At 40.7% G+C, this 27,876-nt stretch overlaps 1 protein-coding gene across 1 annotated transcript in view; it reads right to left on the reverse strand.

The window, feature by feature from the left end:
* The window catches only part of EFHC2 (EF-hand domain (C-terminal) containing 2), a 188,107-nt gene that overhangs the window by 131,787 nt on the left and 28,444 nt on the right, over positions 1-27,876 (reverse strand). The window contains exon 2 of the mRNA XM_012730279.1: positions 20,433-20,621. Within this exon, the coding sequence (XP_012585733.1) occupies positions 20,433-20,621 (189 nt within the window). The remainder of the gene's footprint in view (positions 1-20,432; positions 20,622-27,876) is intronic.

The following is a 27,876-nucleotide window of genomic DNA, read 5'->3' on the forward strand; positions in this document are numbered from 1 at the left end:
GCGCCCCGCTACAGGAGTAGGCTGTTCTGTGCCAGGCAGTGGGGCATCTTGCGCAGTGAGGCAGCTGGTGGGGGCTGGGGCGTGGTGCCAGTGATCCCTCCACTGGTCAGCTTGGACCTGGGTTTGGACCCCACACTCCCAGAGGGGCAAACCTCTAGGCCAGGAGCCCAGCTAAGGGGCTCCGTGCAGGATTCCGAAAATACCTGCAGTCTTTTCACAGACGTGGACATCTTGGAATAGCTTCATTTTCCCAACAACATGGAAGTACTATATAGTTCCGGAAGCTCCCGGATATCCCCCTCCGGAAGCACTTGCGCCCCCAAAGGGGGCTCTAGTGAAAACGAAAGTGCTCAGTACGCCGGGAGCGCGTGGCTTGCACGGAAGCCACACTGAGCCTCTGGTAAATTTGGGACTTTTGCAAGTTAGCCAAGGTGCTTTGGAGTCACCGATCCAGTGGAAGGACTCTGACACACGCGCACACTGGTGTAGCAGTGAAAGGACGGAGAAGGAGCCAGAACGTGCTCGAAAAGCCCAGGCCCACCACTGCAGCACCGAGGTAGGCTCCCCTGGAGAAGGAAAGCAGACACCCCTGGAAGCCGGGGGAGGGGCCCCCTCCCCCAACCTTCCTTCCTCCCTCCTGCAATTGGGCAGCTCTTAACTTGAAGATATTGGTAGCCCCAGGTGCGGAAAGCCCTCCAAGGAGCACCTCGTGGCCAGGGCACCCAGGTTTTACAGAGGAATCATTGAGCCAGGGCCAGGCAGCCCCTCCACCAACATCCTTCAGGCCCAAGTGTGCGTGGAGCAGCCTCCAAAGACTCCCTGATTGCACACACTTGGACACTTTGGTCCGTGCAATCCCCTTTGGGCCTTCCTCGACACCCTGTGCAAGTTCCTTTCTGGAAGAAATGGCTTCCCTAGAAGGTGCCGGCAGTTATAAGGCTAACTCCAGACAAAGTTCTCGCAACTCCATGAATACTGAAATTGCAGCCAGAGGTGAAGGTCAAAATTATGACACTGAAGAACCAAAAACGGGCCAGAGGCAGAGAGCCAGCCAGCCAGAAGGCGGCTCTTCAGTTATCTACAGAAAGGCCCCGCAGAGCACCCCAAGAAGGCTGACATCAAGGGGACGGGGAAAAGGAAAGGGGGCCGCTACTAGTTCAAAACCCAGCACAAGAGAGAATCCCAATCCTGGAGAAAGACCAGCCAGGGTGGTGCCTACCTCTGCTCCCCAGAGAAAGATAGCATCAGCCCCAGGGGTCAGCAGTGAGAAGGAACAGAGAACAACGAAGCTCAGCAACCTTGACAACAGGAGAATGAATATAGCTCGTCAGGAGAAACCCAGTCAGCGGCCATTTAATGGCCGACGGGCAGTCATTTGTGAAAAACACTCTCCATCCGTAAAATTCCCAGACAGCCCTCGCTCTGGTTCAGTTGGCCAAATGCAAAGAGAAAGAAAGGAGACTCAGTGGCCTTGTTTGGGAAGCGACCAGCTCGCCGAGGATGAGGTTTTTACCTTCAGAGTGTCCCTGGCGGAGCCAGCCTCCCAGAGTCTCACAGAAGTTTCAAAGCCTTTATCCTTGGCCAGTGACTACGCCGTGTGCCAGCGTCATGTGTGCAGCGGGCCTTCCAGCGACTACGCTAAATGCGCCACCAGCAACCCCAAGCCTTCTCGCGGACCCCCCACGGGCCGAGGCAGCAGGAACAGGTCCCAGGCTAGGAAGAGTGATTATTTCGCCAACGCTCCACTACACTCCTCAAACTGGTCCAGAAACCGAAGGTCCATCCCAGAGGAAGGTCAACCCCAGAGTATTATGCATCTCTCCAGAAGTTCAGAAGCAGAGGTGAGGGAGACACCTTTCCATCCTTGGGGAAGACACGTATCTTTTAGCTCCCTGCCAAAAGGCCATGTGGAAGGAAGTTTCCAGGGGGGTTTCATTGACACCCACTGTCACTTAGACATGCTATTTTCCAAGTTGTCTTTCAAAGAGACCTTTACTTTGTTCCGAAAAATTTACAGCACCACCTTCCCTAAGGAATTCCAGGGCTGCATCACTGATTTCTGCAATCCTCGCACACTACAGAATGGCCTATGGGAGGCACTGTTGAGTGAGGATCTGGTTTGGGGGGCCTTTGGCTGTCACCCGCATTTTGCAAGTTACTACAACGAGAGGCAAGAAAGAAAGATTTTGCAAGCTTTACGGCACCCCAAGGCTGTGGCATTTGGAGAAATAGGCTTGGATTACTCTCATAAGTGTACCACTCCTATCCCACTGCAGCACTGGGTATTTGAGAGACAGCTACAACTGGCTGTGGCTCTAAAGATGCCCTTGGTGATCCATTGCCGAGATGCTGATGAAGATGTGCTGGGCATCATGAAAAAATGGGTGCCCTTTGATTACAAGATTCACAGGCACTGCTTCACTGGCAGTTACCCAGTCATTGAGCCCCTGCTGGAGTACTTCCCCAACATGTCTGTGGGCTTTACAGCTGTCCTGACCTACTCTTCTGCCTGGGAGGCCCGAGATGCTCTGAAGAAGATCCCACTGGAGAGAATCGTTGTGGAGACAGATGCTCCCTACTTCCTCCCTCGAGGGGTTCCTAAAAGCCTTTGCCAGTACTCCCACCCAGGTCTGGCCCTGCATACAATTCGAGAGATCGCCAAAGTCAAAAATCTGCCACTCTTTCACACTTTGAGCACCTTGCATGCAAACACCAGAAGCCTCTATAATCTTTAAGCATAGCACCATACTCAGGATCCTTCCAGAAAATGGAGACCAGCTCTTGACGACATAGACTTGGTTTGAACATTTCCTGTGTCCCAAGTCAAGGATAGCACCGTACTCAGGATCCTTCCAGAAAATGGAGACCAGCTCTTGACAACATAGACTTGGTTTGAACATTTCCTGTGTCCCAAGTCAAGGATATCTTCTGAAAGTTCACTGAAACTGAAAAAAAACCAGGAAGGGATGTTTTCCTCAAAACCTCTTTATAAGACTTCTGCTTCTGTTAATAAGACTTCTGCTTCTGTTAGGGTGGGGTGCAGTGAGATCGGGGGAGGGGTAGTGGGAACTGCCTTGCATGTTTTCAGGGTTTTTTTCCCCCAGCCAAAATGTGCAAGGATACTAAATGAAGAACACAAAGTTCCAAAAGGTTTATAAGTTTGCTAATCCAAATCCCTATTCTCTGCTTGTCTTTGGGGGTGGGGGGAGCAAGCAGGGAATAGTGAATTTTAAAAATGAGCTAGGAGGTTTATTGTTTATTGCTAAAATGTATATAATAGAACTCTAATACATATTACTTATTAGATGCTTAAATTCAGTGACTGTTGAACTTGTATTTCTAAAGATAGACTAACACTGGCATTTCATCTGAAAAGAAAACCTTTTAGATAAATACTAGTTAATAGTCTTCAAGTGTCAAGGGGGGCTGTGAAGGAACTTAGAGTGGTGAGAGCCAAGTCATTTGAATCATACAACTCCACAGAGGTGATGAGTTTTGAATCTGAACTGGGCTCCAAACATTTGTATAATTCCAAAGCTCTTCTCATCACCAGTATAAATTAGTAACCGTTCATTCCACTTGCTTTGGTTTTTACCAAGGCCCAAATGACACCACTTAAAACTCTGTTCTCCAGAAAAGTTTCAAAAGCACTAACAGGACAGAAACAGAGAAGAGATTTCAGCTGCCCACTCAGCCAACAGCCGTCCTCTCTGGGAAATTACAGTGAACCCTATTTTAGGGAAAATATTTGACATGTGAAATTCAGCTTTGCCAATCAAACAAAGCACACCTAAATCCAAGAGTCGCGTTATTAGATAAACGAATACCACCTTAAAATTTGAAAATCTCTTTAAAAAATGAATCAGTCTGTACCCCTTTATCTGTATTTAGAAATATCAAGTGCCTCCTCACTATTTGGTTCTGAGCTTAAGACTCACTGCCACAATCTATTATGCTCACCTCCCCTGCAAGGCAAAAGAAATCCTTGGCTTACTGTTTTTACTTAACCATAGCACTTAGCACTGTTTGAGAGTATACTGGTAATTTGTGTGTTCCCTGGTTGTTTTCCCTCACTAGTAAGTGTACAAGTCTTGCACTGTACAGCTGATGTTATAAGAGTACACAGAACAGAGCAGGCAAGATTTCTTGAGTTTTTCATATAAATAAATGACTGATTTTGAGCTGGGGCAACTCGTAGGAAGTGAAAATATACGTGAAATGACCTATTTTTCTTTCATTTTAAAGATAAAACACATGCCATCCATAACAAAAGAAGGTCAAGCCCTATCAGGATCTTGATAGTTCATACTTCCAATATATAACTCTGAATATATCATTTTGCTGGGAATCCTGTCTTTTGAGAAGAAGAATGTAGTAAGTGTAAGAAAGCTGTAGCTTAAGTGCTTCATTTTCATTTAGCAGAACAAGAGGAGGTTACAGGTTAAAGGCGTGGTTTAATTATACTTTTGAAAACAGAAAATCTTTAATAATTAATCCAGTGTTTTGAGTTAAGAGATTTTTCTGTCATGCACACTTCAGGCAGACATTGCTCAAACCAGGCCCTTCAACATACAGGAGGCATGAGCTTGCGCTAAAGAATAATGGAAGAGAGAAGTTGTCAGACACACACTTTGGGGAAGTAACTACCTTGTACAAAGTTCCATGGGGGTTTTCGTTTTGGGATTTCATAGGTCTCTTGATAGGCTCACGTGAGCTTCACATATCCATAGTTGATGGCATAAACTGTCCTCTGCAGTGTTTTCTAACATGCAGAAGCGATCCTTGCCATAATTCAGCTTTATTCAGGATTGGGAAGAAGCAAAATCTGGTAGTAGAGCCAGAGTGATCTAAATCAAAAACTACAATCTTCACTTACTTATTTCATAAAGTATAAAAAAGCTCACCTATTCAAGTTATTGTGAAAAGGTTTTTACATCTCATGATCTAAATATGCAAAATTTGGAGTACTTTTAAAATAGTTTCCCACTAAAGTGATTCAGTACTCCATTGAACTTCAGGAATGATTACTGAGGCTTTCTACGTTCATACGGCACTTGGAGTGCCGACTCCGCCACTCCTACGCATCAGAGAGCCACGAAAACAGCCTCAATCTAGAAATTCAAGGTACCATTAGTGACCCCCGGGCCATTAGTCAGCCCAAAGTCACAGGGCCATTAAGAGGCTCCCTGAACCTTGGCAGGCCTTTTACTGCACGTCACTATTTCGCTTCACATAGATTTTAGAAAGGCAGCTATTTCTACCTTTAAAGCTCAAAAGGAACAAACTGCCTATTTTGTCTTGAGAGTTAGGAGGATTCTGTTTTTACAGTCATTTTTTTCCCACATCTAACTTTAAATTGAGTACCTGTTAATTGTCGGGTTTTTGAGACTGCTGAAGAGCACATTGTGGGGGGGAAAGAAAGCATCCATGATCCTACCACTGCCGAGACAGTCACATTGAAGCAAACAACCGAGCAGTTCCTGGGCAGTTTTCTCTAAAATGTCCAGAGTTATGGCCAATTCAAGCATTATACTCCTTGAGTCAATTCACTGATTAACATTTGCTGTTAATATTCACCTTGCTCCATAGTTAACATAAGCTGAGCATATTCTTCCTTTGACTTTGTAATTTAAACACAGTTTTGTGTATTGTTGTTTTCATTCCTGAGCAAACTGAACCGTTTGTTAATTGTTTTTTCTTTTCAAGAATCAACTCTTAGATTTATTGTTGCAATCTATTGTTGATTGATGTTTTAAATACAACTTTTTTTTAAAGTTACTGATTTTTCCTTCAAGTCTCAGATATCTGTTTTATTGTGCTTTTTCTAATACATTAAGTTAAAAGCTTAGTTTGTTTTAATTGGGGTGAAGAGCAAAATATTCTAAAACACAAATTTGCCTATAATTATAACTGCTGTATCCACAGGATTTGTTATTTTAATGAATGTGGCTTCCCACTATAAAAATTTATATACATTACAAAAATATGATAATACAGAAAGTACAAAGTGGTACATGGTATTTTTACTAGAATGTCTCCTAGAATCTACTATCTACTGTTTTGTTAACATACCAACGTAATTGGGATTATGCAGTTATGTCAAATTACATATACTGTTAAAAATTTATGTTTTCCTGATTGTCAAATTATATATACTGGTTAAAAATGTTTGTTTTCATGAAAATTTATATGCCACAAAATTCCATCACGAGTAGATATATAATGCCCATATTCTGGTTTCTTTTTACTTAGTCTTTTTAAAACACAATTTAAAAAAATGTGCTTATTAGACAGCCTTAAAGATATTTGTAGGTCTTAGAGAAAAACAATAAAAAGGACGAGTTTTTTTCTCTTGATAGAGATTTTAACTCATTAATTGTTCTGCTTAATTTTTAAAGTACTGTCAGTTCAAGTGTTAATTGAAAATTAATTTCTAATTAACTCCATCTAAATGGAGGTAATAATATATTTTCCTTTTTATATTCCTGTCTTGCATTTGGGACTCATTTTTTTTGGTTGTTTATTATTCATCTTCTAATAAACATTAAATGTGTTTACATTCTGTTTGAGCTTCATTTATATTTTATAATTAATTACAATTCTGTTTCCCTCGCTTATCACTAATCCTTTTATTTCATAAATTACCCATGGCATTTCCCCCCTAAAAGTTACAAGACATTGTTTTATTGTCTTCTGGCACTTAAAAATGCAAAAAACCCTGATCTCAACTACTTTTTCTTTGGGGGTTAATCTACTATTTTCCCGTTAGGATACTTGTTCATTTCTTTGCTATATCCTTGAAATTAAGATAGAAATTGTCAGGATATGTCTAATTATTGGTCTCCTGTTCATTTCTCTCATACATAGTAACCATTCATTGTGCAGATCAAAGACTTTGTAGAGAACTTTGGTTTGTTTTCATTATTCTATAGTATGCTTAGGTGATTCAGTGTGTTAAATTAATTTCTGATTCTACAGTAACAGTCGTCTGTATGCCAGGGCTCCATACATCTGGCCTATCTTCTGTTGGCTCACTAATCTGAAATCTGACCCCTTCCTCCACATTTTCAGGGAATTTTTCAAATTTGCCTGTTCCATCACTCATCCATTTTCCCCAATTTCAACTTTCTCTTTTCTACATAGACATATAATGTTGGGTTGGTTGATTTGTGTGCTCACATTTCTTCCTTCTTCAGAGGCTCCCTTTGTCTTTTGGCAAGTCTGTAATTCTCTCTATTCTGACCTTCCTGCTTTCACCGTACAGAATTTACTTTAGCCACTTGCTTTGCTTTGTATGCTTCTTTGCATTCACCAAAAAAGCACAAAGTAAATTGTTACCCCAAAAGTTCGTTTTCCTATGGAAAACATACGTTTGAAGTATTTTCTTCCTCTGTTTCTTAAACACTGTGCTGACTTTTTCAGAAACCTCTTGTGAGTTGAGTTGTGTTGTACCTTCCTGAACAAAGAGCAGGCCACATAAGCTGCTACTTTCTGCAAAGGAGGATGAGTGGTTTTTCTTCCCTCCCTTCACCGCCAATGTGATGTGGTGAATCTTCCTGTTGGTGGAAGGGTGATGGAAAGAAATTGATACATGGCACATTAAGAAGTAGGGAGGGATGTGGCACAATGGGTTAGGACTCAGCACTGTAAGCTGGCTGCAGGCACTTCAGTGCCAGTTCGATCCCGATCCCGGAGACCCACATGGCGCGGCAGACCTTTCCTGACGCGCCCGCTGATCCCCTCAGCAGTGAACCTTGACGGTCTGCATGTTCTGCTCCCTGCTCTGTCTCTGGGGAACCCTCTCACAGCCCCTGCACCTCTGGTCTGTACCCCAGTTCTGTATACATAAATTAATAAATCTTTAAAAAAAAAAAAAAGCAGGGAGGGTGTGGTGCCTCACAGGAAAAACTTCCAGCTTTTCATGTAAACACTATAAATGGATTTGACCTTCACTCCAGGAACAGAGCATGCGTGGCCAGTCCTGTCCATCAGAGAAATGCTCTAATGAAAGGCCTGCTTTTCCCTCTGTGTGAGGACTGCTGTGCCTCCTAGTGACAGTCTTTCTGTGCCTGTGAAAGCCAGCCAAGTGGAAGCCCGTATAAGTTGTCCTAGACTCCAATTTCCTTAGGAAGCAAAACTGTTGGTTTTGGCATATTCCTTCACTACCTGCACTGCATCTAGTAGAAAGCCTTAAAAATTTGCAACATGAAGATGGAAATTAACTTGCCCCCAGCCTCCAACACTAATATTTTAAAATTTTGCATTCATTTCAGTTAAAATCAGGAAGGTGAAGAGGTTGATCTAAGTATCAGTACTAAAGTTACACTCTCACCTCGAATTACCCTTTTTCCAATTTGATAAGTTTATGTTCATGTTCTTAATGTTTTTTTTTCGTTTAAATAGCTTATTTTAAGAAAATTGGGTTACACAAATTTCATTTAGCTTATACACATAACAGAATGTCAATAAATGTAAACTGAATAAATAAAAGACAAATTATAAAAGGATGACTTCCAATGAATTTTGTATTATAAAAATATCATGAACTTACACTGGTATTTGATGCTCAATTTTTCATCACTAAATCTGTGATTTAAGATACAATGCACCTATATGGATAGCATAAACATTCATCTTATTTTTACTTGCATGGCCACATGACCTGATTTTATAATGCCTGAAAGGTTGGTGGGGGGAACAATGTGACTAGAATGCTAGATTATGATTTTTGTAGCTGTACCACCAATTAACCATATTGCTGGTATAAAGAACTTAAGCTCCTTATTTGCTGGTAACCTTTCAGTAAAAATTAGAAAATCAACCTTATCTAATGTCCTGCTAACCACAGGACAGCATGGCACTATTTAGAGGATTAAGAAAATTATGTATATGTAACAGTTTAGGAGAGAAAATGAGTGGATAAAAATACTGAATAATATATAAATCAGTGTAGGATGCAAAGCTGGAAGCTTAAAAATACTGTCAAAACTGTATCTAAAATAGTCTTTTCACATCTTTATGAAATCTATTGAGCAAGGCAATTAAATACCTGATATTACTAAGAGAAGAGGTTCAGAGCCACTGCTTAAAAATCAGTGGAATCAGAAAAGAGAATTAGGACTAGAAGGGGGGTCACACTATCCGACAGAAACAATACTTTAATCGTGGAATTTCACAAACTGAGTCGAAAAAACTGAAGATTCAAATACTCAGTGTTAATGATAGAAAGGGGGGAAAAGTGTCTACAATACAAAGGAAAATATTTAGCAAGATACACATATGGGATATATCAAATATCTTTTTATTAAAGATTTATTATGCATACAAGAGATAGGGTACAGGCCAGAGGTGTGGAGCATGAGAGGATTCACCAGAGACAGAATGGGGAGCAGAACAGGTGGATCTACTGAAATAACACTGCTGAGGGGAGCAGCAGGTGAGACAGCAGAGGTCTGCTGTGCCATGTGGGTCAGCTTCCAGCCCAGGGATTGAACTCATGCCACAGTGGCTGGTGATAACTTGATAATGATGAGACTAACTCCTGCGCCACCCGGGAGGCCCTTTATCAAATATCTTATATATACATATACTCAGAGAGAATACAAGAGCCAAGGCAAAAACATTCCATGCCTCAATTGTGAGATACTAGGTATTTTAAAAGCTTTAATTCTACCCAAGAGTCAGAAGAAAGGTATCTTTTTATGTTACATTAGAAGTTAAATACCCTTTATGTTCTCCAATCAAAAGAATGTATCCTACAGTTCTAGTATTTACCCAATAAACTGGACTCCTCAGTACACTGGATTACCCTACTGATTTCAAAGTATGTTATTTACTTCCCCCAAGTGCATCAACAGCTAAGATCACAAAACAGATACTTGATATGGAAAGTTTCCTTTATCAAAAGGAAAGTAATCCAGATCAACATAGTTACACAACACCTGCTAAGTTCAAAGCTCTATGTGGTGGATACAACACTCAATAAAAGAATCTCCAGCTACAGGGACTGTCCAGTCAAGTAAGGGGGATTAGAGTACTGTAAATAACTCAAAATAATTATAATGTATTGTAAATACAGTTCACCCTTGAACAAAATGGGCATGAATTGTGTGGATATATTTTGGTAAATAGAGGATGTACACTTATGGTATAGATATGGTACTGTTCTGTAAAAATTTTCTCTTACTTTTTAACGTTTTCTTGTCTTTACCTTTTATTGTAAGAATATAATAGACTAGGCTGCAGGGGGTTTATTGATACTTTGATGGTGGGAAGGGTGTGGGAACATACATTTGAAGAGGTGGCAACTTGTATCCCTAAAGCATAGAGCATACTGTATCCCTGAAGTAGTTATCGTAATAGAAAAGAAAAAGTAAAAGTATGTAATATGTAAAACATAATATCCATAATACCCATAATATCTTGGGTAGAATTAAAGCTTTTTAAATACCTAGTATCTCACAATTGAGGCATGGAATGTTTTTGCCTTGGCTCTTGTATTCTCTCTGAATATATGTATATATAAGATATTTGATAAAGGGCCTCCCGGGTTAATCAACGCAATTTTTCAGAAAGGCTCTTAATAAAGTTTTTGAAGAGTCAAAAATTATACCATCATTTTCAATGTATGGGGAGTTGATGCCCTTAACCCTCTATCCCCATTGTTCAAGGATCAACTATATAGCTAAAACCCATTAGTGAAAACCCAATGATATTGTTAAAAATTCATTCATTACACATTGCTGAGTGCTTAGGTGTCAGGTACTGTGCTTGGCTCTGAGAATTCAAAGGTAAGTGAAAATAGCCATTTATTGAAGAGTTATAATGAGTTAAGCACTCTATTAAGTGCCTTTATATTCCACACATTTACTATTCATAACACATCTATAACGTAGGTAGTGCTGTGATCCTTGTTCTATAGAAGTGAAAGTGCAGGAGGGTCTCAAAGTAAGAGATAAGGACAAATGAGATTAGAACTCAAGCTGTATAGCTTCAGAAGCTATAAGTTATTTCCTGACGTGCCACGGAATCCCTCCATACTGCAGGTAAGGACACAAAGAGTAACAGGGCTTTCTAAAAGGTGTTTGAAAATGCTCCAGAAGGACAAGGAAGCACCAAACGGCCTGAGAGCGTCAAGAAGGCATCACAGTAGAGGTGACACGAAATGGGTCCTTATGGCTGACTAGAGAAAGAACTGTGTGTGTGGACAAGTGGGGAAGGGCGGTATCTGCAGAGGGAACAGCACATACAAAGTTACAGGAGCACAGCTGTGTATAGTAGTCAGGGTGTCCCACTAATTGTTTTATGTGGCCAAAGGCTGAGTAGGGAAGAGAGGGCAGAGGCGATAAAGGTACAAGAAGCAGAAAGTGGGTGGCCAGCCCCTAGGCCGTGCAAAGGAAGTCAAGGAGTCTGAACGTTTTCGGAGTGGACAGTCAAGAAAGGGAATGAGATTGAAGGAGGCTGCCCTGATGAGCCTACTCTCTGGGAAAATGCAGGAGCAGTGGCCTTGAAGAGAACTGAAAAAGGGGAGAAAAAAGAGGACTTAAGAGGGTAATGATGGCTCTCATTTTCTTAACATAAAGAAAACACATAATTTAGTGTGTTAATAGTTTAGATGTAACTCAAATAATAAGCCAACACAGACCCATCTCAGCATGGCAGTACAGTCAAGGAAGTAGCACAGGACAAGTCTGTCCCATCTTAGACCTTTGAAGAAACTCAATCTATATTCTGTATCTACATTACCCCAAAATGCCTTTCTTTGCTTCTCTGATTCTCACAAGTTACACATGTTGCTATTGATACAGGCTATGGTCTCTCCCTTCATCCACGTCCCCTCTCTGTCACCCTTCTCCCTTCCCTATATCCCTCAAAGTCCGAAAATCTGACAGAAACTTAGAGGACGCAGGAAGCAGAATGAGTAAAGGCTGTTTCACAGGCAAGGTGGGGGAAGAGGAGAGAGCAGAGAACACACATTAATGTTACTCCTCTGGCAGAACTAAAGCTTCAATGAAGAAATTTGACTGTAAATGCCAGAACTGAAAATAGTTTTGATTTGTTTTGATACTCAAACATAAATGCAAACACAAATGTCCTGAAATACTAGATGAAAAGATGAACAAATAGAAGAAAGAGAAGAAAATGCAAACATACTTCATATTTTAAGCTAAAAGGAGAAGGCCAGATGGATTACAACAAGATTAAAATTCTGATTAAACATAAAATAATCTAAATGAAATTTCTAGAACCTAGATGTTGGTGTTGTAAAAACTGGGTTGAGAATAACTGGAATGTAAACACAATTAAGGGTAGTCTGTTAATTGGTAGTAGTTCAAAAAAATGAATAAGATATAACTAATAACAGGCACTATTTATTGCCTTTCCCCCCAAAGGGCAACAATGAATTTTCTCAAATAAGAAAGACATGATAAAATCTCTTCTTTTTTTCATGTTTGCATTTTTTATATATAATAGTTTATTTTTACATCATTTTGTGCATTTTTTCATCTCAGTTGTAATCCCCATGAGCTTCCCATCATCAAATCACCCTGTGCCATCACCATAGTTCAGTGCATTTCCATCCCTAGAAAACATTTTTAAAGTACTCTAATCTCCACATTATAAATGATACAGTGGGGAACAATAGAAAAAACAAGGCATCATCTACTTTTTAGAACTGGTCTTGATGGCAGCATCTCCAAGCTTACTCTTCAGAATCTACCAGAATTCACGTCAAATACGCATGCAAGGACCTTGCAAGGGATAATGGATCACTTCCTGTAAGAACATGGCCCTCCCACCCCATGTAAGAAACTAAGGCAAGTCTTAGGCAAAAGAAAGTTAATTTTTTTATGACTGCCTACTATGAGCTAGGGACTTGACATGCATTCTACATCTGATGCTCAGAGCAGATGAGAAAATTGAGACCAAGGAAGGTTAAAAAGAAAAATTAGCCAAGGTGAAATAGGCAATGATGCTAAATCTAGATTCTGAACCAATCTTTCTGAAAGAGAAGGCTTGCTTTCTCTACTACACCAGAGCCTCCCATTGTAGAAGGATCAGCACTCAAAGGACACCCCATCTTCCATACAGGAGTCATGTGAAACAACACTCTCCCCCCTGCACCTGGAAGATAGTGTACCCTGGGTCCAACCCTTGGCGTAAAGGGAAGGGAAAAGACCATGGCAATCGTAATATTATAATTGTTACTACTGTGTCTCTCCCTCTATCCCACCTCTCTCTCTCTTTTCTAAGAAGAAAAGGCGCCAATTGCAATGCCTGAAACAGGAAGGAAAAGTAGAGAAAGAACATAAAGTTACATAAGGAACTCAAATCTTAAATCCCAAACAGTAAACTAGATTCCAGAGAAGACACACTTAACAATTGCTTATATAAGCACAATAACCCACAAAACTAAGGCGAGGGAAATGTATAGCTTTCATAATACTATAAACTAAGGGGAAAATGCAAAAATGTGGTGAAAACAAATAAACTCTGCATGATTAGTGTTACACCAGTGTCCATTTCCTGGCTTTGACCATGTGCTATGGTTATATATGTTACTGGGGAAGGCTGGAGACACAGAGCACAGGGAACGCCTTGTGCCATGTTACGAGTTCCTGTGACATCTAAATTATTTCAGAAGTATTTTCTTTTAAAAAAAAGAACACACAAAACAAAAACAAACAAACAAAAAAAGAACACAGATAATATAGTTAGTATTTGTACTGCCGCCTACCATCAGTGTTACAAAGGGGTGAGCTGATTATAGGACAGAGTCCTGAAAACAGGATTGAGGAAGGTCAGCATCTTGTTCCTTAATCTTTCCAATAAACCTGCCACTGGTTTGAAGTCAGGAAGGGAAAGTCGATAAATAAACATGATTTTACAGACTAAAATTTCAGGACAAAATATCAATCTCCCTAAGATATAAGTCAACAAATCAAGTAGTAATTATTAATTCCTCATTTTTTTATTTGAAAGGTGATGTAGAACAAAAATTCTCTGTTGGAAAAAAAAGCCTGTGTTCACAGGTGACACTCTGAGGCAGCAAGAAGGCAGCCACCTGAAGCCAAGGAGAGAGACCTTGGGGGAACCAACCCGGCTGCGTCCTTAACCTTGAACTTCCACCTTCCACAGCTGTGAGAAAATAAATTTCTGGGGTTTAAAGCACCCAGCCTGTGGTATTTTGTTACAGCAGTCCTAGCCAACCAGTGAGCTATCATTTATATACCATAAAATACACCTCTTTACAGACAGTCTAATAACCTTGCATAATTTATGGAATTGTGCAATCATGACCACAATCCAGTCGTGACCCTTTCATCACCACCCTTAACCCCAAAGTTCCCCCTTACTACTAACCCCAAAGTTCCTCCTTACTACTGATCTGCTTTCTGATATTTGTCTTCTCTAGGGTTTCATATAGATGGAATCATATAATATGAAGTCCTCTGTGCCGGTTTTCTCTCATTTAATATGTTCTTGAGGTTCATCCATGTTGTAATATATCAGTTAATTTTATTGCTGCATAATCTCCATTGTATAGCTCTACCATATGTTTTGTTATCCACTCTTCTGTTGGTGGACAAGTAGATTGTTCCTTGTTTTGAGCTACTGTGAATAATGCTTACATACAAGTTGCTGTATGAACATCTTTGAATTTCTCTTAGAAAGATACATAGGAGTGGAATCATCCTGTGATGTGGTAAATATATGTTTAATGGCTTAGGAAATTGCCACTGTCTTCTAAAACTAGGGATATATGGGAGTTCCAGCTTCTCCACACACTCCCCAAAACTTGCTATTGTCAGTATTTTTTAATTATAACCATTCTAATGTGTATGTAGTGGGTGGTATCTACTAAAATTTAAACTCAAAGTGACAACTGTAACTTTTGGCTGGTGAGAACAAACTATAGGATTAGTTACAATAAAAAGTGTAGGCATAAAGTGAGGGTCTTCTAATTTTGTCGACTAGCTAACATTTTAGAAATCCAGGGAAGAAGTCTCTGTTCTTTAGTAAGAGACTCATTTGTCAATTCCACACTTTTTATACCAGAAGCATTAGTTCTAAATTTGTGGGCTTTTTTTTTTATTAAACACCTTTTGAATTTCAAAAGAATGAGAAAAGTCCTACTGAATAATAAAACTAGAAACCTTATCAATTTAACATAAATTTAAAAGATGCAACTTTGGGTTTTGTACTTAGTTACTAATTCAGAATACATAGTTGGGAATTTGGGGTATGACATGTTTGATTTCTGGAAAGTCATCTGCTTTTCTCTCTGATACTAAATAGCTGAAGATTTATGTAATTGTGGAAAAAATGGGCCTGAAATTACAAAGTATTGCCATTACATCATGTAATCATTATATACCTTGATATCTTTCATGAAATGGTTCCAGCAGTCTTCAGAAAACCTGAAAATTATATGAACCCATGAAAAAATTTCATTGAAATTTTGGGTATAGTTTAAATGTGTAATATCTGACACATTTCTCCACTACCTTAAAGTTTTTAATTGTATTTCACTTTTACAAACACTGGGTATATTTTAACATTCCTAACTGATGTGTTAGGCAAAACTTCACGAATCTGTATTCATGCGCTGTACTTTGCTAATCATGTGAAATGTACTTGATGGCTGCTTGTTCCCCCTGCAGGAAAATTAAAATTTTTTATCAGTGCTGGGTGAGACAGAGAAAAGCAGCTCTCAGCTGACCTAGGTATTGCTACAAGTTGGGCTGGCAGTCACGGCCAGGCCCGAGTGTCATCCTTTCAGAGAATCCCCACTTCAGAGAAGGCCCCTCTGTGACCGCGAGGGAGCATCACCACATCTGAACACAGACCACGAACACTGACCAAATCACAAAATGTCAGCCACCTCCTTAAAAATGTCAACCCTCCCCAGCTCATAGCAGCAGCCGCTGCTGCTTCTTTCCAATTACAGGAGCAGCCTGGCTCCACTCACCCTGTAAATGAAATTTATTAAGATACCCCGTCACAGAAGTAACTCTGCTTCCTCACAGCATCCAATGCAGAGCGAGGCCCCGTTTCCTTAAGCCCTCCCCAAAAGTACCTAGCGCAAGTTGAAATCCTGTAATTAGCCTTTTCTAACACCTGCTTATTGAGATACCCCACGGTGTCTCAGGGTGTGTTTCCCCTCACTGCAGTGAGTAATAAAGCGACTTGTTCAATTAAAAAAAAATGTTAAAGTGACCCAAGAGATCAAATTATATTTTTAAAAAATGTGTTTTTATATTGTTCAAAATATAGAGGTGCACATAAATAATCAGCTCACCACAAACCCAATGTCAATAAATGCAGTTATTAAAATTCTAATTCAGTGGTCAGTAGTTTTGGTTACAATTACTGTTTATAATAGATGGAAAAAAATAAATATTTTAAACGCAGTCCTACCCCATAAGATAACTTTCACCCTGCTGCTTGTAATAGGATCATTTGTGAGATAGCAAGTAAATTAGCTAACTAGGAGCCATTGACAAATGAGAACATGATTGTAGAGTCTATGTAAATGGTGCTTAACATCCAGATAAAAGTCATAGAAAAACACTCAGTCATCTGAGCATTTCTAACTATTCTGCATTTATAAAAGCAGGTAATGATATATCATATACAATAGCAGCAGTTACAGACTGCTAAATCCCACATTTCAGTTAATAATGAAGCAGTAGGTAAGAGCTACAGGCGAGGAGAGCCAGGCCTCCTGGGCTCACTGCGAGGATAAACAGACTGAATTTAACTGCCATCAAGTCTTTGGCATCCATGGATACAGGCCAAAGGGCATGAGAGCCCAGCTAACCAAGGCCCGCTTCACACTCGAGGTGCAGAGGTTCACAGAGACAAAGTGAAGGGAGGACCATCTCCAGCATGCGGACTCAGAACTCTGCCCCCGCCACACACACACACCTCTTAAGAGTGGCCCCTCACTTTCAGAGTGAGAACCAGCATTCCCATTTGCTTCTTCCTGGAGGAGCTGCTGGGATGATGACTGAAGACTGGAACTAATTGGTGTGAGTATGAACTTGTTTGTGTATAAATAAATTTAATGAAGTGTCTTTGGGGACTGGGTACCTTATCAGGTAAAATTGTATTTGGCCCTTTGCAGAATTCCCTCAATGCTGGAAGGATTTTCAGCAAGTAAGACTGTGTTTCTCAATGGAAACATTGGCATTTTAGGTAGAACATTCTCCCCAGTGTGGGTTTGCGCTCCCCACATAGTGAGGCGTAAAATAAAAGGTTGGCCCTCAGGTACTTAACTACTCAACGGCAGCAGCACCTCTTGTTCAGGGCTGACCCTAGAGCCAGGTGATTTAAAACACCAAAATTAATGCAAAAAAACAATCTATAATGAACAAATGTCAAATGCAAAATGTTAAATAAAACAGGATCAGTAATAGTGACATCTCCTCTACCTCAGACTCCACTATGGGGTCAGCATGGCAAAGAGACTGGTCTGTCTTCCACTAAATTCTTGCTACATTTTTTGTATGTCGTGAATTCTGGAATGCTCTTTAATTCTGCAGCCAAGACAAGTACCTACCTTCGCCCCAGTCCAACCCTGCCCCCAGCCGTCGCAACAACCCAAAACTACCTCCACACATTGCCAAAGGCCCCTCTTGGCTAAGCAGCTCTGAAATAGGAGGGCCGACTTTTCTCATATAATAAGAACTCCTGAGAAAGACAGTGCAGCTTGAAATGGTGACTTATAATGCCAGTAGGACCATAGATTCCCATATCTCTGCTATGCTCACAAGATGACTTGCTGCATGCCAAGGTGTTAAGTCCTAATTTCAGGCAAGAAAAACAGATCAGCTCAGCCTGACTCTGTTAATTATAAAAAAAACAATCTGAGTTCATATGTATCATTGGCCAGAAGTGGGTCAAATGGCTGACCCCGCTGCAAGAAGACAGAGAAGTGAACAGCTTTAACTGAGCACACTCCCACCTGCATAAAATTGGTGGCCTGTCCCTAGAAAGGAAGAGGAGCGTAAATACAGGATAAACTGCTAGACATGCCTGCGATGGGGCCCATGCAGGATAGCAAATGCTGGCTCTTTGCGGTGACTGTAAATAGCATCTTCTCTGCTTGCAATCTGATGGCCTGCCTGTGCAGAACATTTTGATGGTCACTTTAAGATTTATGCAAAAAAATTAGAAAGCTGTCCTAAGTTGGATACCATAACAACAGAACCAGTAACGGATTTAGATGTACATGGTGTATTAAGGGTGTCGTCTTGGGGAAAACCTTGTAAGCCAGCGAGAGGAACAACCAGAGGAAGGGGATGAGCTGTGTAACTCTATGTTCTCACTGGGAGTTTTGCGTTGGGCTGATGCGCAAGGGGCTGTGCACCTGAGTCACAGCAGAGTTGTCTCCCCATACAGAAGCTTGATAAATCAGTTGGCCACAGGCCACCCCGTCTTGGTATAAAGGAGCCAGCGTAAGCATCCAGGCTTCTCCCAGTGACATGACTCCCATCAGTCAAGAGCAACGCTGCAAGAGCAGCGCTCCATAGAGGGTTACAGGGGTGAGCTGTTTACCAAAGCACCTGCCACAACTGGGGGATGGGAGTGCCCCGTTAACATAGATCTGGGTGGGCATCAAGATCATCTACTAAAAATATTCTGATACATTTTCCAAAGAACTGCTGTTACTTCTACTTTTAATTGTTTAAGAGTGCAACCTTAGATTTATTGCTATGACGAAAAGCTAGCAATGAGTTGAAAATGTCTCATTTTTAAGAAAAATAGATTAACAGGTGTTGACTTGTTTTGTTAAGCCACAAATGTAGAAAGTGTTTCATAATTTGCTTTGGGTATTAACCTGGATCCAGTCTGTAGTTCACAATCTCATCAGAGCACGTAAATATTTAATAGTGTCAGTGTCTCATTTAAAGCTCAATGAATATTTAATTGAAGTTGACCAACAAAATAACTAAAAGAATTATGTTGCATTAGGTAGACCTAAAATGAGTAAGCTCTTCATTTTCTCAAGTAGTTTGAAGCTAAAATTATTCCAAGTTCATGAAATATTCTACATAATTTTATAAGTAATTAAAGGGCCGCAAATACAGGCTGAGAGGCACTTATTAAATATTGAGGAAAATGAAATAAAGTGAATTTTCAACTTTAAATGCAAGAGAATAGTTAAATATTACTTAATCAGTAATGGGTTAGTTTAAAATATTGTTAATACACTCTTTTTGATACAAGAAGTAAAAATAGACTCTTCCCTTGGGCCCTTGCATGCTAAACATTTTAGAATGATGACATGCAAACACCTTAGATTGATGTTAACAGGAAACCATGCATGATCCACCCAAGTAAGTCAGCCCAGAAATTGTTTCTGAACTCTGGGTCCAGAACTCAGTCAGGTACTGAAAATAATCAAAAACAGAAAGATTGGCCCATGGTCAAAGTAGAGATGGTTTCCCAGGAAAGAAGCTTCCCTGCAGTCTGTTAGATCTTCATAAGTGTCAGAACTGGGTTTCAAAAAAGATGTGTACTCTATTTGATCGACCCTAACACAGATGGCATGGGGTGTGTCACTTCTATCAAATTTGAAAACATTTTAATTGGAATCAAAGTATTGCCAACCAATCTGTGTTAAAGTTCTTAAAAACCACCTGGTAAACTGAACACACTAAAATTTAAATTCTTTCTCTAGCCCAGAATTAATTTATAAATACAGGTCCTAAATAATCTAATCACAGACCCTTTTTGGAGAAGGGAACAGGAGGCCACCGTGCAGGGTTGTGCTAAACACCACATATCCATGTAGCTTCCTTCTGGGAAATAACTGGTCATCTTAGTACTTTTTGCTTTGATCTTAGTCCCTGTTTAATATATTCAAGTGGATAACCTTTCTGGAACCATTAATATGCCAGGACACATTAGTGTATGTGTGAGTGTGCACATACATATTAAAAAATTCAGAACCTTGTCTAATAACGGCACGTACTTCTTCATTCTTACAATTCCTGCCATGATACCCTTGGCTTCTCAGGGGAGAATCACTACTAGTATGGAGAAGAGAAAGCATTTCTCTGTTGCTAGTTAATGCCACATTCACAATCAAAAAATTATTTAGGAAATGGCAACTCATTAAGCAAAAATGACCATTTACCAAATGCTTAATGTCCACAGCAGGACAAACGGTCCTTTCTAGGGGAGGGCAGGAAAAAAAGGTTGAAAGCATTAACCATGAACAATCTGGCCTCTGCGACCCATGTGGCTGGTCAGAGACAGGAGCAGAAATACCTTGTCTTTGTTAAGGGTACTTTTGTCCTTGAATGTGTCTTTTCAGTAGAACTAGTTTTAACACTTACATGGAGGACTCTCAAATAGATTTAATATGGAATACATATAACATTTTATGACTGCATTTCTCCTGATGTCATATGACTTACCTGTTTATCAAAAGCTACCCAGGACGGTGCAGCACTTCCATCTCCTTTAGGAAAGACACTGTACTTCGGTTTCGTCTTTTGCACAAAGAGCCGTTCTCCACCTATGCCCGGTTTATCTTCACTCAACAGCATCCTGACATTATTGCAAAAGTCCCAATGATGAGGTTTGTGGAACTTCTCCTTTCCCGCCTGTGAACACAGGAGACAAGATAAAATGTCCAAAGTGACTGTTTATGACTTTTAAATCTGTTTCACAGGTAAACACATTTCCAATCAGTTATTTTTCCCCACTACAAAATGCATGTTAGATTGGCAAGTAATTATAAAGAATCTTTATCCATAAAGTTTGGTCATGTGTTTGATGCAACTCATTTTGACAAATTCAAAACTTTGAAAAGCAATAAAAATAACCCCCATGTGCCCTGCTATTTAAAATATTTAAAAATAACTATTACTGCAAGTGAACATTTAGAACATTAGCTTGCTAATTGGTCTATTCTACTTATTTGCCAAAAATTCAAGCGGGGAGAAAAAATAACTCCTCCACTTCAGAGTAAAAATGTTAACAGTTTTCCCACAAAAACCTAAACATTAAATTCACCAAAACAGTGAATAAAATCTTGTCCTCAATAACATCAACATAACAGAAAATTCCTCAGAGTTGATATTCTCCTCTTGGTGGAACTTTGCCCTCATCTACCTGCACTCTCCTCCCATCCTTAATGGGAATCTGGGCAGAGAGGAAAAGCACAGATAATGTTAACAAGGGTTGGCAAAGATATGGGTCAACACTGCCTTGTAAGCACTGTTGGTATGAAAGTAGAGCAGAAAATTCCTTCTGAGGAGAGATACGCCAATACCTTGCAAGGTGAAATGTTCCCGATTATGCTCAGCGACCTAGCAAGCTCACTCCTTTTTCTGACCCTGTGCACAGGAGCTATGTACCAAATTGTCACAGCAGAGTTTATCAGAGTAAAAAACAGAAAACAATCTAATTGTCCATCAATAGTGCGTCAGATGCCTCAACTGGATTACCTTTACAAAAGGTAATATTACTACACAGGGCTAAAATATTTCAGTTCTTCCCTTAAGTGACCTTAGGTGATCTCCAAAATTGGTTTGTCACTTGTTTGACCCCCAAAACCTCGCAAAGTCACACAAATAAAGAGGTTCAAATCTCTCTGTTCATTTTAATACCCAAGAAACTGTCCCGGGCATCAATGTGCGTGTATATCTGAAAAGTGCTGTGAAGGCCTCACTGTTCATAGGCTAGCCTGCGATTTGCAGGCAGTGTGGTGGAGCTGGTAGGTGGGCTGTGGCCATGCAGTGGGACTGGACACAGGTGAGTGGCCCAACAAGAGAGCAGAATATTTACTGCACATGCTTTAACATGCAGAGACTAATGCAGGGTTTAGATGTAGATTCCCTGGCCTCCAAGCACTTCCAGGGGACTAAAACCCGTATAGTGCATCATGGAACCTACAGAGCTAGTGAGCAGATGAGCCCACACGTGTGCTCCTCCTGCCTCGCTGAGATGATCCTTACTGAAGAAGAGCAGGTTGTTCCTAAAACAGAAGAGGAGGTGATATGCAGAAAGAAAATATACCCAGGAGAAACCAAAGAAGCAAAAACATGGCCTGGGAATAAGTGTAGCAGAAATTGACCTCAAATATAAATTGATTGATCAACCGTTTTAGATACAGTTGAAGCCCTCTCTTGGAGCTCATGCCACTGTGTCCTTTTCTAGAGGTAAACATTATCCAAAGCTTGCTACCTGAACTTGAACACTTTGCCAAGATGGTATATGCCAGGGCAATAGCGTCTTGAAAAGCATGTTATATAGGCAGGTAAGTCATAGGAAGCTCAAAAAGACTGTTTTCTCTTACAGTGAGGGTTTAGGGAAGAGCCGGGCAGAATCTGAGCAACCCCACACAGCAGGGGCAAGGGGCAGGGTGGGGCAAGATGGGGCGGGATGGGGCAGAACAGCAATTGCAGTTGCCCTTGAGCAGACAAATTAACTCAGCCAGGCAAGGAAAAGAAGCTAGAGGCAGTGGTGAGGATGGTGCTAGAGGCAGTGGTGAGGATGCTCTGTCCCTCAGAGCACCCATCCACAGCACCTCCGCTCCAGCCCCCTACACACATCTGCACACACGCGCACATACACACACATGCACGTGCATGCGTGTATATTATCACCACTCAGTCATTCCCACATCACATAACATTTTTTTGCAGCAAAGCAAAAGTTAAAATGAATGGTGGAGGGCCCTCCCTGGTGGAGCAGCTGGTAGGAGACAGCACTGCCATGGTGAACACTTCAGTGCAAGTTTGATCCCCGGCCCCGGGGGTGAACCACATGGCGCGGCAGACCTCTCCTGACCCATCCGCTGCTCCCCTCAGCAGTGTACTTCATCAATCTGCCTATTCTGCTCCGCACTCTGTCTCTGGTGAATTCTCTCACGGCCCCTGTACCTCTGGCCTGTTACCCAGTTCAGTATGCACATAAATAAAATCTTTGGGGAAAAAAATAATGGTGAAAAACACTGAATCCAGTAACACTGTCCCCTTTTCTAAAACAAGTAATTTCAGGTTAAACCAGCAAGTGTTTCTTAAGCATTTAAGCTTACATACCTAGCACTTAAGCTAGGTATGTGCCTAGCTTGAAATGCACGATCTTGCTGATGAGACAAGAGCTAGATACATTAAATAATGAGAAAAAAATCAGCTATCACTTTGGACCACTCACAACAAGCTGAACCCTTTACTAAGGTCTGATATACTTATTGCATTTCATCACAGACCTATATGAAAGGTATAATTTACCCCCATTTTACCAAGGAGGAAACAAAGCAGAGAGGTAGACCAGCATCCCTGCGGTTACATGGGACATAGTGGAGCATTCAACTGAACTGAAATGCATGGGACCCTGAGCTCTGATGAGTTTATTTGCTAAGAGCCATACACTGTACTGGCAGAGATTGTTGAGGAACTGGACACTCTCATGGGCATGGAGGATCCAGGTGAATAGATAGGAGAGGAAAGGCTAGTGTGTTCTGGGCACAGCTACAAATGATATACTGAAGCTCAGTTAATAGTGTCTGGCATCAGGAGTCAGGGAGGGGGAAGTCTAATAAAAAGGGCAAGTTCAAGTTTGGAAGGAGGGTGAGATAGACTACGTAAGGAGATATGTTTTGCAAAGTCTCAAATTTAAATTCTATATTCATCTGAAACTGCTCGAGCACAGATGAAATACAGAGAAATGCCATCTTGGGGGGAAATGTTCCAGCAGGATTGAGAGCCATTTTATAGCCATTAGAATGGCAAGAATTAGAAAGCTGGATAATATGAAAAGTTGGCGAGGATGTGAGGAAACAAAAATGCTTTGCTGATGAGAGAGTTGACTGTCAGTCTGGGAAGCAATGTGGTTTACCTGACAAAATTAGAGATGCATAGTCTCTATGATTCAAGACTCTAACTCCTGGATATATGTATCAGGGCATTCCCTATGCAGCCAACAAATGTGGGGAAGTGTCATGTTATCTGGGGAAGATAGAGACGACCTGCATGTCTTAACCATTGATGGGAGGGTTAAGAAATAGGATTTTATGGATAAATACATTATGGTAGATATTCATTTCACTGCTTAGAAGCAATATACCAGAGGTAAGCTCAAGAAGCTGTAACAAAGTCCCACACACTGGAAGGCTTAAACAACAGTGTATTTCTCACAGTTCTAGGCAGTAGGAAGTCCAAGGTAAAAGTATTGACCAATTCGGGCCCTCCCTGGTGGCGCAGCGGGTTAAAGCACTGCACTACGAAGCTTAAGCCACTTCCTCATGAGTTCGATTCCCGCCTGCCCCGGAGGAGTCCACATGGCGAGGCAGACCTCTCCTGGCCCACCCGCTGCTCCCCTCAGCAGCGTACTTCGTCGATCTGCCTGTTCTGCTCCCCACTCTGTCTCTGGTGAATCCTCCCACCCTCCGCATCTCTGGCCTGTACCCCAGTTCTATATGAATAAATAAAAAAAAAAAAGTATTGACCAATTCAGTTGTCCAGTAAAAAAAAAAAAGGCTCTCTTCTTGGCTTTAGACTGTGGGTATGGGTGTGGGTGTGGGTGAGAGAGATAAAGAGAGAGAGAGGGAGGGAGGGAGGGAGGGAGGGAGAGAGAACACAAGCTCTCAGGCAATAATACTCTCATCAGGGAGTTTCCCCTCTCATGACCTCATCTAAAACCTAATTATATCCCAAGGTCTCATGTCCAAATACCATCACATCAGGGGCTAGGGCTTCAACATGAATTTGGGTAAATATAATTCATAGCATAAGATATACATAAAGTAACCCAGACAGATCCTTAAAAATACTGTTGAGTGAAAAATTATATCTATAGCACACAACATCATTTACATATTTAAAGAAAACACTAAAGACAGTGCTTCATATTTAACAAGGACACAGACATTTGAGAATATACATCAAAAACTATGGGCATGAAAACCTATTTAAGTGGAGAGGGAATTACTAGGGATCAGGAATGAAGAGAAATAAACATATATAAAACAAGAGAGAGAGCCTTCTTTTCCTCTGTGGCTGCCTGAAGAGCCACCACCATCATGAATGACATGCTAATTATTCAGGCTAGGAAATTCATGAATAACCAACTGCTTCAGCGGAAACAAATGGTCATGGATGTCCTTCACCCTGGAAAGGCTACAGTACCTAAGACAGAAATTCAGGAAAAACTAGTGAAAATGGGCTTTAAAGTGGGCTTTAAAGTTCATTTTTATATTTCAGTTTCTTGTAACTAATTTTATTGTATATTAAAGAAGTTTCAGTCTGTTATAATCTGGGTAGACAAACTTCCCTTCACAAGATTGAGGATCTCTGCCTTCTAGAATGTTCCTTCCATACCCCCTTGATGACCACCCTTGATGTCATCTTTGTATTTGGATTCAGAACCCATTTTGGAGGTGGCAAGACAACTGGCTTTGGCATGATTTATGATTCCTTGGATTATGCAAAGAAAAATGAACCCAAACATAGACTTGCAAGACATGGCCTGTATGGGAAGAAAAAGACCTCAAGAAAACAGCAAAAGGAACGCAAGAACTGAATGAAGAAAATCAGGGGGACTGCAAAGGCCAATGTTGGTGCTGGCAAAAAGAAGGAGTAAAGATTCTGCAGTGAATTTATCTGTATCTGTGGTGATTGTGCAGATTTTTCATGAGGATTAATAAAGCCTTTTATATGTCAAAAAACAAAAACAAAAACAAGAGTGAGAACTTTCCCAGATCAATGCTGATACTGTGTGATACTGTACCAGAAATAGAGGATATAATTAATTTCTTTTTAAAGATTTATTTATTTGTGCATACAGAACTGGGGTACAGGCCAGAGGCTCAGGGGCGGTGAGAGGATTCACCAGAGACAGAGTGGGGAACAGAACAGGCAGATCGACAAAGCACACTGCTGAGGGGAGCAGCGGTCAGGAGAGGTCTGCCACACCATGTGGGTCTCCTCCCGGGCAGGCGGGAATCGAACTCATGCGGAAGTGGCTTTAGATTCTCAGTGCTGTGCTTTAACCTGCTGCGCCACTAGGGAGGGCCGGATATAATTAATTTACCTCTCTGCACCTGAAATTTTTTTAAATGATGGATTGGAATGAAAAGAGAGGCAGGCAGGGTAGGCAAGCTGCTAGTACATCTGAGCAGGCACAAGATAAGAAAGACCTACAGAAGAAAGAAAGGGGGTGTGGAAGGAACATTCTAGAAGGCAGAGATCCTCAATCTTGTGAAGGGAAGTTTGTCTACCCAGATTATAACAGACTGAAACTTCTTTAATATACAATAAAATTAGTTACAAGAAATTGAAATATAAAAACGAACTTTAAAGCCCACTGATCACACCCTTGGATGTGTTGGCAGGTCGGAATTTAAGTTTCTAAATTCTCCCAATGTCACAGACCAACATCCGCCATGCCATGAGCAGCACCTTTCTAATGGACACCATAAAACCAACGGCTGTGTTTGAATGTGTTGAGAAAGAAAAACAACAGAAGGTAACTCCAAAGGTCCATCTAGCCTTACTTCCACTTTGGAAGGGCAGGGCTTGGGGAAGAGGAGCAAAAGCAGTAAGTGTGTGTGGCGGTGGGGGGGGGGGCTGAAGAACTTCATCACCTGACTCAGCCCACATAATTGCTGATGCACAAGGCTGGTTTTGTCATTTCTGAATTTTCTAAGGGGGAACGAAACAATGGATTGAACCTGGAGAGCCCTCAAAAAAAGCTAGCCCTTTCTTTCTAGGTCACTATCACAATAGCAAGGGGAAGAGAATGTTCTGGAAGAAGTAAGGAGCAGAGTAAGTGTATCTACTGCTCCACCCACACACACCCCCACACCCACTCCCATGAACTTTTGTCAGCACAATTTTTGTCTAGTGAGTGACAATGACTAAGAATATAATATGACACAGCCTTTTTCTTTTAAAAATAAAATCCACCAATGCTATGAAAGTTGACGATAAACCACAAAATATAAAATTCACAAGGCAGTTCTATCAAGTTCCTGCTGAGTTGAGGAGACATTTCTCTACCTAAAGAATATTAGCTAGAGACTTATATTTCTAATTCTTTTGTGAAAGAAAATAAAATCAGCCAGGCCTAATCCTTAAAAAGAATGACATTGGCATAAAAGGAACTATTATTAAAATCTTTCTTTCCAAAACACTTAGATTGATAGTTGTGAACATATATTCAAACAAAACACACACGTACATTTTTAAAGTTCAGTAACAGAAATTTTTACTATTATACTGTTACTCTTACAAGCAGAGCATGCAAAATTCCTCTTCTGCAGTATCAGCGGATTTCAGTTCAATATTCTATCCCTTAGGAAGTAATGAGTTTGGATTTAGAGTTTCTTTGGCATGATATCAAAGTCCATAGGGCACCTATTTCAAATGTTCCCCCAACACACACACACTCACACACTTGAAATTAGCCATCATAATCAATCTCTTGTGTGTCAACCTATCTTCGGTCTTAGTGACAGTGAAATAATATTCACTCTCCGTCCAGCGAAATTAAGCAAATGTCTCAGCAAGTGAGAATGTTAGAAACACTCTACCTCCAGACCCAATGCTCCTTGTGAGCTCATCCTTGGTTCCCAACTCACGTATGATACCACTGTTGGAAAAACAGCATCCAAATCCAGACTCTTCTTGCTGATTCACATCAAATTTGTAGCTGATATTACTACTCTTCCCTTGTTGTTAGAAATTTGAAGAGTAATTTTATGCATGCTTCTATTGATTAATGAATAATCAATCAGTTGTCAGCACTAGTACAGAAACCACAAAGCTAAAACAAACTGACAAGACTACAGCCATAAACATCAGAAATTGTTGATCCATGTATAATCTCTCTCTCTGAGCTCCAAGCACATTG

This window comes from Condylura cristata, unplaced genomic scaffold (assembly GCF_000260355.1).
Source record: "Condylura cristata isolate star-nosed mole 26May11 unplaced genomic scaffold, ConCri1.0 scaffold00027, whole genome shotgun sequence".
In the NCBI taxonomy this organism is placed as follows: Eukaryota; Metazoa; Chordata; class Mammalia; order Eulipotyphla; family Talpidae; genus Condylura; species Condylura cristata.